This window comes from Salmo trutta, unplaced genomic scaffold (assembly GCF_901001165.1).
Source record: "Salmo trutta unplaced genomic scaffold, fSalTru1.1, whole genome shotgun sequence".
Lineage (NCBI taxonomy): Eukaryota > Metazoa > Chordata > Actinopteri > Salmoniformes > Salmonidae > Salmo > Salmo trutta.
The window spans coordinates 3867549-3879995 of record NW_021822962.1 but is presented as its reverse complement, the minus strand read 5'-3'; the positions used below and the strand labels follow the sequence as shown (position 1 = coordinate 3879995).

The 12447-nt window shown below is 54.3% G+C and overlaps 1 protein-coding gene across 4 annotated transcripts in view; it reads left to right on the top strand.

The window, feature by feature from the left end:
* Positions 1 to 12447, top strand: part of LOC115187743 (MAGUK p55 subfamily member 6) — a 48696-nt gene that overhangs the window by 18731 nt on the left and 17518 nt on the right. The window contains exon 2 of one of the 4 annotated variants that reach the window (XM_029746762.1): positions 542 to 572. The exons of the other annotated variants lie outside the window; for them this stretch is intronic. Within the exon in view, the coding sequence (XP_029602622.1) occupies positions 558 to 572 (15 nt within the window). The 5' untranslated portion in view covers positions 542 to 557. The remainder of the gene's footprint in view (positions 1 to 541; positions 573 to 12447) is intronic. 4 annotated transcript variants of the gene reach the window in all.

The following is a 12447-nucleotide window of genomic DNA, read 5'->3' as shown; positions in this document are numbered from 1 at the left end:
TGAATGTGTTTAAGGAGAACTGCAACTGTTTGAATTGAATAATTGTTTTTGTGGTGTTGGAAGCCGTTGTGTTAAGTTTGTCATTTATAATATGATTATTATTATTAATAAATTGTTGTCCTCAGGGCACCATTGTAAAGGAGACCCTGGTCTCAATTGGTTATTAATAATCTGTCTTTGACTCTCACTCTCTCTGCCTCTGCTACTTGCCCCTCCTAGAGAGAAAAAAAATAGCCTTTTCTGTCTAGACCAATGAGAAACTGCGGCCTGAGGGGGGCTATGTCCCTGGTCCAATGGGAGTGGAGGGGTCTAGTGGGGAGGTAGACACAGATTTCTGGGTTAGGGAGTTCTATCATGTGTGAACCAGATCTGTACCGATGCATGTTGCTGCTCTCTCTCATTGTCTTTCTGTGTTTCTCTCTCTCTCTGTCTTTCTGTCTCTGTGTCTTTCTGTGTTTTTCTCTCTCTCTCTCTCTGTCTCTCTCTCTGCGTCTTTCTCTCTTTCTGTTTTTCTCTCTGTGTCTCTGTGTGTGTGAGTCAGTCAGACATCCTGTGATATGGCTGCTCTGCAGGTGAGAACTTAACAGTCTTGTTCCTCCTTTCCTTCCTTTGGGACTGATTCATGATTGTATTTCCTGCATGCTGCTTTTGGTCTTAAACATGCACTGGTTGTGTTGGAAGAAGTCTAGTCTATTTGTGAAGAAGAGCTGTGATTGGTTCATATACCTGGAGGAGCAGTTACCCAGTAGGCTGTGTGTTTCTCTTGTCAGTTGGTAGTAAATAAGTGAGTGCTGCTTGACTATGACATGATAAATAGTGTTGTTGAGGAGGAGGGTGTGGATACAGGTCTGTGTGATATGTTGGTGTGTCTTGGGATGTTGTAACAGGTGTGTACTTGATTAACAGTGTCACGTCCTTCCTTGTCCCTTACTGGGCTGCAACCAGGGATCCTCTGCCTCACAAACAAACATGACTACACACTAGACAACGTCTTAGCAGAACTGCTCTATAGAAATGTGAGCCATTGTTTTCATTTTTTTTCTAGTGTGAGTGGAGACATGTTCAGCTGAGGAGTGAGGTTACGAATCCAACTCTTTACTCTGTTTCCTTTCTGTGTGGTGATGTTTTTAGTTCCCCTGTTGGCTTAGTGTTCTACTGGAATAATACAGTCACTCTTTAATAATCATTTCTCTGTCTCTCTCCTCCAGTCTCTGTCTCTCTCCTCCAGTCTCTGTCTCTCTCCTCCAGTCTCTGTCTCTCTCCTCCAGTCTCTGTCTCTCTCCTCCAGTCTCTGTCTCTCTCCTCCAGTCTCTGTCTCTCTCCTCCAGTCTCTGTCTCTCTCTCCTCCAGTCTCTGTCTCTCTCTCCTCCAGTCTCTGTCTCTCTCTCCTCCAGTCTCTGTCTCTCTCTCCTCCAGTCTCTGTCTCTCTCTCCTCCAGTCTCTGTCTCTCTCCTCCAGTCTCTGTCTTTCTCCTCCAGTCTCTGTCTCTCTCTCCTCCAGTCTCTGTCTCTCTCTCCTCCAGTCTCTGTCTCTCTCTCCTCCAGTCTCTCTCTCCTCCAGTCTCTGTCTCTCTCCTCCAGTCTCTGTCTCTCTCCTCCACTCTCTCTCTCCTCCACTCTCTCTCTCTCCTCCAGTCTCTGTCTTTCTCCTCCAGTCTCTGTCTCTCTCTCCTCCAGTCTCTGTCCCTCTCCTCCAGTCTCGGTCTCTCTCCTCCACTCTCTGTCCCTCTCCTCCAGTCTGTCCCTCTCCTCCAGTCTCTCTCTCTCCTCCAGTCTCTCTCTCTCTCCTCCAGTCTCTGTCTCTCTCCTCCAGTCTCTGTCTCTCTCCTCCAGTCTCTCTCTCTCTCCTCCAGTCTCTCTCTCTCTCCTCCAGTCTCTCTCTCTCTCCTCCAGTCTCTGTCTTTCTCCTCCAGTCTCTGTCTCTCTCCTCCAGTCTCTGTCCCTCTCCTCCAGTCTCTGTCTCTCTCCTCCAGTCTCTGTCTCTCTCCTCCAGTCTCTGTCTCTCTCCTCCAGTCTCTGTCTCTCTCCTCCACTCTCTCTCTCTCCTCCAGTCTCTGTCTCTCTCCTCCAGTCTCTGTCTCTCTCCTCCAGTCTGTCTCTCTCCTCCAGTCTCTGTCCCCTCTCCTCCAGTCTCTGTCCCTCTCCTCCAATCTCTGTCTCTCTCTCCTCCAGTCTCTGTCTCTCTCTCCTCCAGTCTGTCTCTCTCCTCCAGTCTCTGTCCCTCTCCTCCAGTCTCTGTCTCTCTCCTCCAGTCTCTGTCTCTCTCCTCCAGTCTGTGTCTTTCTCCTCCAGTCTGTGTCTCTCTCCTCCAGTCTGTGTCTCTCTCCTCCAGTCTCTGTCTCTCTCCTCCAGTCTCTGTCTCTCTCCTCCAGTCTCTGTCTCTCTCCTCCAGTCTCTGTCTCTCTCCTCCAGTCTCTGTCTCTCTCCTCCAGTCTCTGTCCCTCTCCTCCAGTCTCTGTCCCTCTCCTCCAGTCTCTGTCCCTCTCCTCCAGTCTCTGTCCCTCTCCTCCAGTCTCTGTCCCTCTCCTCCAGTCTCTGTCCCTCTCCTCCAGTCTCTGTCCCTCTCCTCCAGTCTCTGTCTCTCTCCTCCAGTCTCTGTCCCTCTCCTCCAGTCTCTGTCTCTCTCCTCCAGTCTGTCCCTCTCCTCCAGTCTCTGTCCCTCTCCTCCAGTCTCTGTCCCTCTCCTCCAGTCTCTGTCTCTCTCTCCTCCAGTCTCTGTCTCTCTCTCCTCCAGTCTCTGTCTCTCTCTCCTCAAGTCTCTGTCTCTCTCTCCTCCAGTCTCTGTCTCTCTCCTCCAGTCTCTGTCCCTCTCCTCCAGTCTCTGTCTCTCTCTCCTCCAGTCTCTGTCTCTCTCTCCTCCAGTCTCTCTCTCTCCTCCAATCTCTCTCTCTCCTCCAGTCTCTGTCCCTCTCGTCCAGTCTCTGTCCCTCTCCTCCAGTCTCTGTCTCTCTCCTCCAGTCTCTGTCTCTCTCCTCCAGTCTCTGTCTCTCTCCTCCAGTCTCTGTCTCTCTCCTCCAGTCTCTGTCTCTCCTCCAGTCTCTGTCTCTCTCTCCTCCAGTCTCTGTCTCTCTCTCCTCCAGTCTCTGTCTCTCTCTCCTCCAGTCTCTGTCTCTCTCTCCTCCAGTCTCTGTCTCTCTCTCCTCCAGTCTCTGTCTCTCTCCTCCACTCTCTGTCTCTCTCTCCTCCACTCTCTGTCTCTCTCTCCTCCAGTCTCTGTCTCTCTCTCCTCCAGTCTCTGTCTCTCTCTCCTCCAGTCTCTGTCTCTCTCTCCTCCAGTCTCTGTCTCTCTCTCCTCCAGTCTCTGTCTCTCTCTCCTCCAGTCTCTGTCTCTCTCTCCTCCAGTCTCTGTCTCTCTCTCCTCCAGTCTCTGTCTCTCTCTCCTCCAGTCTCTGTCTCTCTCCTCCAGTCTCTGTCTCTCTCCTCCAGTCTCTGTCTCTCTCCTCCAGTCTCTGTCTCTCTCCTCCAGTCTCTGTCCCTCTCCTCCACTCTCTGTCCCTCTCCTCCACTCTCTGTCCCTCTCCTCCACTCTCTGTCTTTCTCCTCCACTCTCTGTCTTTCTCCTCCACTCTCTGTCTCTCTCCTCCACTCTCTGTCTTTCTCCTCCACTCTCTGTCTCTCTCCTCCAGTCTCTCTCTCTCTCTCCAGTCTCTTCCTCCTCCAGTCTCTGTCCCTCTCCTCCAGTCTCTGTCCCTCTCCTCCAGTCTCTGTCCCTCTCCTCCAGTCTCTGTCCCCTCTCCTCCACTCTCTGTCCCTCTCCTCCACTCTCTGTCCCTCTCCTCCACTCTCTGTCCCTCTCCTCCACTCTCTGTCCCTCTCCTCCACTCTCTGTCCCTCTCCTCCACTCTCTGTCTCTCTCCTCCAGTCTCTCTCTCCTCCAGTCTCTCTCTCTCTCTCCTCCAGTCTCTCTCTCTCTCTCCTCCAGTCTCTGTCTCTCTCCTCCAGTCTCTCTCTCTCCTCCAGTCTCTGTCTCTCTCCTCCAGTCTCTGTCTCTCTCCTCCAGTCTCTGTCTCTCTCCTCCAGTCTCTGTCTCTCTCCTCCAGTCTCTGTCTCTCTCTCCTCCAGTCTCTCTCTCCTCCAGTCTCTGTCTCTCTCCTCCAGTCTCTGTCTCTCTCTCCTCCAGTCTCTGTCTCTCTCTCCTCCAGTCTGTCTCTCTCTCCTCCAGTCTGTCTCTCTCCTCCAGTCTGTCTCTCTCCTCCAGTCTCTGTCTCTCTCCTCCAGTTTCTCTCTCCTCCAGTCTCTGTCTCTCTCCTCCAGTCTCTGTCTCTCTCCTCCAGTCTCTGTCTCTCCTCCAGTTTCTCTCTCTCCTCCAGTTTCTCTCTCTCCTCCAGTCTCTGTCGCTCTCCCTCCAGTCTCTGTCTCTCTCCTCCAGTCTCTGTCTCTCTCCTCCAGTCTACCTCTCCTCTCCTCCAGTCTACCTCTCTCCCTCCAGTCTCTCTCTCTCCTCCAGCTCTCTCTCTCCTCCAGTCTCTGTCTCTCTCCTCCAGTCTCTCTCTCTCCTCCAGTCTCTCTCTCTCCTCCAGTCTCTGTCCCTCTCCTCCAGTCTCTGTCCCTCTCCTCCACTCTCTGTCTCTCTCCTCCACTCTCTGTCTCTCTCCTCCACTCTCTGTCTCTCTCCTCCACTCTGTGTCTCTCTCTCCTCCAGTCTCTGTCTCTCTCCTCCTCCCAAGTCTCTGTCTCTCTGGTCTCCTCTCTGTCTCTCTCTCCTCCAGTCTCTGTCTCTCTCTCCTCCAGTCTCTGTCTCTCTCCTCCTCCAGTCTCTGTCTCTCTCTCCTCCAGTCTCTGTCTCTCTCTCCTCCAGTCTCTGTCTCTCTCTCCTCCAGTCTCTGTCTCTCTCTCCTCCAGTCTCTGTCTCTCTCTCCTCCAGTCTCTGTCTCTCTCTCCTCCAGTCTCTGTCTCTCTCTCCTCCAGTCTCCGTCTCTCTCTCCTCCAGTCTCCGTCTCTCTCTCCTCCAGTCTCCGTCTCTCTCTCCTCCAGTCTCCGTCTCTCTCTCCTCCAGTCTCTGTCCCTCTCCTCCACTCTCTGTCCCTCTCCTCCACTCTCTGTCCCTCTCCTCCACTCTCTGTCCTTCTCCTCCACTCTCTGTCCCTCTCCTCCACTCTCTGTCCCTCTCCTTCACTCTCTGTCTCTCTCCTCCACTCTCTGTCCCTCTCCTCCAGTCTCTGTCTCTCTCCTCCAGTCTCTGTCTCTCTCCTCCAGTCTCTGTCTCTCTCCTCCACTCTCTGTCTCTCTCCTCCACTCTCTGTCTCTCTCCTCCACTCTCTGTCTCTCTCCTCCACTCTCTGTCTCTCTCCTCCACTCTCTGTCTCTCTCCCTCCACTCTCTGTCTCTCTCCTCCACTCTCTGTCTCTCTCTCCTCCACTCTCTGTCTCTCTCTCCTCCACTCTCTGTCTCTCTCTCCTCCACTCTCTGTCTCTCTCTCCTCCACTCTCTGTCTCTCTCTCCTCCACTCTCTGTCCCTCTCCTCCACTCTCTGTCTCTCTCTCCACTCCTGTCTCTCTCCTCCACTCTCTGTCTCTCTCTCTCCTCCACGCTCTGTCTCTCTCTCCTCCACTCTCTGTCTCTCTCTCCTCCACTCTCTGTCTCTCTCTCCTCCACTCTCTGTCTCTCTCTCCTCCACTCTCTGTCTCTCTCTCCTCCACTCTCTGTCTCTCTCTCCTCCACTCTCTGTCTCTCTCTCCTCCACTCTCTGTCTCTCTCTCCTCCACTCTCTGTCTCTCCTCCTCACTCTCTGTCTCTCTCTCCTCCACTCTCTGTCTCTCTCTCCTCCACTCTCTGTCTCTCTCTCCTCCACTCTCTGTCTCTCTCTCCTCCACTCTCTGTCTCTCTCTCCCTCCACTCTCTGTCTCTCTCTCCTCCACTCTCTGTCTCTCTCTCCTCCACTCTCTGTCTCTCTCTCCTCCACTCTCTGTCTCTCTCTCCTCCACTCTCTGTCTCTCTCTCCTCCACTCTCTGTCCTCTCTCTCCTCCACTCTCTGTCCCTCTCCTCCACTCTCTGTCTCTCTCCTCTACTCTCTGTCTCTCTCCTCCACTCTCTGTCCCTCTCCTCCAGTCTCTGTCCCTCTCCTCCAGTCTCTGTCCCTCTCCTCCAGTCTCTGTCCCTCTCCTCCAGTCTCTGTCCCTCTCCTCCATCTCTCTCTCTCTCCTCCAGTCTCTCTCTCTCCTCCAGTCTCTGTCTCTCTCCTCCAGTCTCTGTCCCTCTCCTCCAGTCTCTGTCTCTCTCCTCCAGTCTGTCCCTCTCCTCCAGTCTCTGTCCCTCTCCTCCAGTCTCTGTCTCTCTCTCCTCCAGTCTCTGTCTCTCTCTCCTCCAGTCTCTGTCTCTCTCTCCTCAAGTCTCTGTCTCTCTCTCCTCCAGTCTCTGTCTCTCTCTTCCAGTCTCTGTCCCTCTCCTCCAGTCTCTGTCTCTCTCTCCTCCAGTCTCTCTCTCCTCCAGTCTCTGTCTCTCTCCTCCAGTCTCTGTCTCTCTCCTCCAGTCTCTGTCTCTCTCCTCCAGTCTCTGTCTCTCTCCTCCAGTCTCTGTCTCTCCTCCAGTCTCTCTCTCTCCTCCAGTTTCTCTCTCTCTCCCAGTTCTCTCTCTCTCCAGTTCTTCTCTCTCCTCCAGTCTCTGTCTCTCGTCCTCCAGTCTCTTCTCATCCTCCAGTCTCTCTCTCTCTCCTCCAGTCTCTCTCTCTCCTCCAGTCTCTTCTCTCTCCTCCAGTCTCTGTCTCTCTTCCTCCAGTCTCTGTCCTCTCTCCTCCAGTCTCTGTCTCTCTCCTCCAGTCTCTGTCTCTCTCCTCCAGTCTCTTGTCCTCTCCTCAGTCTCTGTCTCTCTCTCCAGTCTCTGTCTCTCTCTCCTCCAGTCTCTCTCTCCTCCAGTCTCTCTCTCTCCTCCAGTCTCTGTCTCTCTCCTCCAGTCTCTGTCTCTCTCTCCTCCAGTCTGTCTCTCTCCTCCAGTCTGTCTCTCTCCTCCAGTCTCTCTCTCCTCCAGTCTCTCTCTCCTCCAGTCTCTGTCTCTCTCCTCCAGTCTCTGTCTCTCTCCTCCAGTCTCTGTCTCTCTCCTCCAGTCTGTCTCTCTCCTCCAGTTTCTCTCTCTCCTCCAGTCTCTGTCTCTCTCCTCCAGTCTCTGTCTCTCTCCTCCAGTCTCTGTCTCTCTCTCCTCCAGTCTCTGTCTCTCTCCTCCAGTCTCTGTCTCTCCTCCAGTCTCTCTCTCTCCTCCAGTCTCTCTCTCTCCTCCTCCAGGTCTCTCTCTCCTCTCCTCCAGTCCTCTGTCTCTCTCCTCCAGTCCTCTGTCTCTCCCTCCAGTCTCTGTCTCTCTCCTCCAGTCTCTGTCTCTCTCCTCCAGTCTCTGTCTCTCTCCTCCAGTCTCTGTCTCTCTCTCCTCCAGTCTCTCTCTCTCTCCTCCACTCTCTGTCCCTCTCCTCCACTCTCTGTCCCTCTCCTCCACTCTCTGTCTCTCTCCTCCACTCTCTGTCTCTCTCCTCCACTCTCTGTCTCTCTCCTCCACTCTCTGTCTCTCTCCTCCACCTCTCTGTCTCTCTCCTCCACTCTCTGTCTCTCTCCTCCACTCTCTGTCTCTCTCCCTCTCTCTGTCTCTCCTCCACTCTCTGTCTCTCCTCCCTCTCCTCCACCACCTCCTCTCTGTCTCTCTCTCTCCTCCACTCTCTGTCTCTCTCCTCCTCCACTCTCTGTCTCTCTCTCTCCTCCACTCTCTGTCTCTCTCTCTCCTCCACTCTCTCTCTCTCTCTCCTCCACTCTCTGTCTCTCTCTCTCCTCCACTCTGTCTCTCTCTCCTCCACTCTCTGGCTCTCTCTCCTCCACTCTCGTCTCTCTCTCTCTCGCCTCCACTCTCTGTCTCTCTCTCCTCCACTCTCTGTCTCTCTCTCCTCCACTCTCTGTCTCTCTCTCCTCCACTCTCTGTCTCTCTCTCCTCCACTCTCTGTCTCTCTCTCCTCCACTCTCTGTCTCTCTCTCCTCCACTCTCTGTCTCTCTCTCCTCCACTCTCTGTCTCTCTCTCCTCCACTCTCTGTCTCTCTCTCCTCCACTCTCTGTCTCTCTCTCCTCCACTCGCTGTCTCTCTCTCCTCCACTCTCTGTCTCTCTCTCCTCCACTCTCTGTCTCTCTCTCCTCCACTCTCTCTCTCTCTCTCCTCCACTCTCTGTCTCTCTCTCCTCCACTCTCTGTCTCTCTCTCCTCCACTCTCTGTCTCTCTCTCCTCCACTCTCTGTCTCTCTCTCCTCCAGTCTCTGTCTCTCTCTCCTCCAGTCTCTCTCTCTCTCCTCCAGTCTCTCTCTCTCCCTCCATCTCTCTCTCTCCTCCAGTCTCTGTCTCTCTCCTCCAGTCTCTGTCTCTCTCCTCCAGTCTCTGTCTCTCTCCTCCAGTCTCTGTCTCTCTCTCTCCTCCACTCTCTGTCTCTCTCTCTCTCCACTCTCTGTCTCTCTCTCCTCCAGTCCTGTCTCTCTCTCCTCCAGTCTCTCTCTCCTCTCCGTCTCTCCCTCTCTCTCTCTCCAGCTCTCTCTCCTCCAGTCTCTCTCTCCTCCAGTCTCTGTCTCTCTCCTCCAGTCTCTGTCTCTCTCTCCAGTCTCTGTCTCTCCTCCAGTCTCTCTCTCTCCTCCAGTTTCTCTCTCTCCTCCAGTTTCTCTCTCTCCTCCAGTCTCTGTCTCTCTCTCCTCCAGTCTCTGTCTCTCTCTCCTCCAGTCTCTGTCTCTCTCCTCCAGTCTCTGTCTCTCCTCCAGTCTCTCTCTCTCCTCCAGTCTCTCTCTCTCCTCCAGTCTCTCTCTCTCCTCCAGTCTCTGTCTCTCTCCTCCAGTCTCTCTCTCTCCTCCAGTCTCCGTCTCTCTCTCCTCCAGTCTCTGTCTCTCTCTCCTCCAGTCTCTGTCTCTCTCTCCTCTAGTCTCTGTCTCTCTCTCCTCCAGTCTCTGTCCCTCTCCTCCACTCTCTGTCCCTCTCCTCCACTCTCTGTCCCTCTCCTCCACTCTCTGTCCCTCTCCTCCACTCTGTCTCTCTCTCCTCCACTCTCTGTCTCTCTCCTCCACTCTCTGTCTCTCTCCTCCAGTCTCTCTCTCTCTCTCCTCCAGTCTCTCTCTCTCTCTCCTCCAGTCTCTCTCTCTCTCTCCTCCAGTCTCTGTCCCTCTCCTCCAGTCTCTGTCCCTCTCCTCCACTCTCTGTCCCTCTCCTCCACTCTCTGTCCCTCTCCTCCACTCTCTGTCCCTCTCCTCCACTCTCTGTCCCTCTCCTCCACTCTCTGTCCCTCTCCTCCAGTCTCTCTCTCTCCTCCAGTCTCTCTCTCTCCTCCAGTCTCTCTCTCTCTCCTCCAGTCTCTGTCTCTCTCCTCCAGTCTCTGTCTCTCTCCTCCTTTCTCTCTCTCTCCTCCAGTCTCTGTCTCTCTCCTCCAGTCTCTGTCTCTCTCCTCCAGTCTCTGTCTCTCTCCTCCAGTCTCTGTCTCTCTCCTCCAGTCTCTGTCTCTCTCCTCCAGTCTCTGTCTCTCTCCTCCAGTCTCTGTCTCTCTCCTCCAGTCTCTGTCTCTCTCCTCCAGTCTCTGTCTCTCTCCTCCAGTCTCTGTCTCTCTCTCCTCCAGTCTCTCTCTCCTCCAGTCTCTGTCTCTCTCCTCCAGTCTCTGTCTCTCTCTCCTCCAGTCTGTCTCTCTCCTCCAGTCTCTGTCTCTCTCCTCCAGTCTCTGTTTATTTCCCTCCTCCTCCAGTCTCTGTCTCTCTCCTCCAGTCTCTGTCTCCTCCAGTCTCTCTCTCCTCCAGTCTCTGTCTCTCTCCTCCAGTCTCTGTCTCTCTCCTCCAGTCTCTGTCTCTCCTCCAGTCTCTCTCTCTCCTCCAGTTTCTCTCTCTCCTCCAGTTTCTCTCTCTCCTCCAGTCTCTGTCTCTCTCCTCCAGTCTCTGTCTCTCTCCTCCAGTCTCTGTCTCTCTCCTCCAGTCTCTGTCTCTCTCCTCCAGTCTCTCTCTCTCCTCCAGTCTCTCTCTCTCCTCCAGTCTCTCTCTCTCCTCCAGTCTCTCTCTCTCCTCCAGTCTCTGTCTCTCTCCTCCAGTCTCTCTCTCTCCTCCAGTCTCTGTCTCTCTCCTCCAGTCTCTGTCTCTCTCCTCCAGTCTCTGTCCCTCTCCTCCACTCTCTGTCCCTCTCCTCCACTCTCTGTCTCTCTCCTCCACTCTCTGTCTCTCTCCTCCACTCTCTGTCTCTCTCCTCCACTCTCTGTCTCTCTCCTCCACTCTCTGTCTCTCTCCTCCACTCTCTGTCTCTCTCCTCCACTCTCTGTCTCTCTCCTCCACTCTCTGTCTCTCTCCTCCACTCTCTGTCTCTCTCTCCTCCACTCTCTGTCTCTCTCTCCTCCACTCTCTGTCTCTCTCTCCTCCACTCTCTGTCTCTCTCTCCTCCACTCTCTGTCTCTCTCTCCTCCACTCTCTGTCTCTCTCTCCTCCACTCTCTGTCTCTCTCTCTTCCACTCTCTGTCTCTCTCTCTCCTCCACTCTCTGTCTCTCTCTCTCCTCCACTCTCTGTCTCTCTCTCTCCTCCACTCTCTGTCTCTCTCTCCTCCACTCTCTGTCTCTCTCTCCTCCACTCTCTGTCTCTCTCTCCTCCACTCTCTGTCTCTCTCTCCTCCACTCTCTGTCTCTCTCTCCTCCACTCTCTGTCTCTCTCTCCTCCACTCTCTGTCTCTCTCTCTCCTCCAGTCTCTGTCTCTCTCTCCTCCAGTCTCTGTCTCTCTCTCCTCCAGTCTCTGTCTCTCTCTCCTCCAGTCTCTGTCTCTCTCTCCTCCAGTCTCTGTCTCTCTCTCCTCCAGTCTCTGTCTCTCTCTCCTCCAGTCTGTCTCTCTCCTCCTCCAGTCTCTGTCTCTCTCTCCTCCAGTCTCTGTCTCTCTCTCCTCCAGTCTCTGTCCCTCTCCTCCACTCTCTGTCCCTCTCCTCCACTCTCTGTCCCTCTCCTCCACTCTCTGTCCCTCTCCTCCACTCTCTGTCCCTCTCCTCCACTCTGTCTCTCTCCTCCACTCTCTGTCTCTCTCCTCCACTCTCTGTCTCTCTCCTCCAGTCTCTCTCTCCTCTCTCCTCCCAGTCTCTCTCTCTCTCTCCTCCAGTCTCTCTCTCTCTCCTCCAGTCTCTGTCCCTCTCCTCCAGTCTCTGTCCCTCTCCTCCACTCTCTGTCCCTCTCCTCCACTCTCTGTCCCTCTCCTCCACTCTCTGTCCCTCTCCTCCACTCTCTGTCCCTCTCCTCCAGTCTCTCTCTCTCCTCCAGTCTCTCTCTCTCTCCTCCAGTCTCTCTCTCTCTCCTCCCAGTCCTCTCTCTCTCTCCTCCAGTTCTCTCTCTCTCCTCCTGTCTCTCTCTCTCCTCCAGTCTCTGTCTCTCTCCTCCAGTCTCTGTCTCTCTCCTCCAGTCTCTGTCTCTCTCCTCCAGTCTCTGTCTCTCTCCTCCAGTCTCTGTCTCTCTCCTCCAGTCTCTGTCTCTCTCCTCCAGTCTCTGTCTCTCTCCTCCAGTCTCTGTCTCTCTCCTCCAGTCTCTGTCTCTCTCTCCTCCAGTCTCTCTCTCCTCCAGTCTCTGTCTCTCTCCTCCAGTCTCTGTCTCTCTCCTCCAGTCTCTGTCTCTCTCCTCCAGTCTCTGTCTCTCTCCTCCAGTCTCTGTCTCTCTCCTCCAGTCTCTGTCTCCTCCAGTCTCTCTCTCCTCCAGTCTCTGTCTCTCTCCTCCAGTCTCTGTCTCTCTCCTCCAGTCTCTGTCTCTCCTCCAGTCTCTCTCTCTCCTCCAGTTTCTCTCTCTCCTCCAGTTTCTCTCTCTCCTCCAGTCTCTGTCTCTCTCCTCCAGTCTCTGTCTCTCTCCTCCAGTCTCTGTCTCTCTCCTCCAGTCTCTCTCTCTCCTCCAGTCTCTGTCTCTCTCCTCCAGTCTCTCTCTCTCCTCCAGTCTCTCTCTCTCTCCTCCAGTCTCTCTCTCTCCTCCAGTCTCTCTCTCTCTCCTCCAGTCTCTGTCTCTCTCCTCCAGTCTCTGTCTCTCTCCTCCAGTCTCTGTCTCTCTCCGCCACTCTCTGTCCCTCTCCTCCACTCTCTGTCCCTCTCCTCCACTCTCTGTCTCTCTCCTCCACTCTCTGTCTCTCTCTCCTCCACTCTCTGTCTCTCTCCTCCACTCTCTGTCTCTCTCCTCCACTCTCTGTCTCTCTCCTCCACTCTCTGTCTCTCTCCTCCACTCTCTGTCTCTCTCCTCCACTCTCTGTCTCTCTCTCCTCCACTCTCTGTCTCTCTCTCCTCCACTCTCTGTCTCTCTCTCCTCCACTCTCTGTCTCTCTCTCCCCACTCTCTGTCTCTCTCTCCTCCACTCTCTGTCTCTCTCTCCTCCACTCTCTGTCTCTCTCTCTCCTCCACTCTCTGTCTCTCTCTCCTCCACTCTCTGTCTCTCTCTCCTCCACTCTCTGTCTCTCTCTCTCCTCCACTCTCTGTCTCTCTCTCTCTCCACTCTCTGTCTCTCTCTCCTCCACTCTCTGTCTCTCTC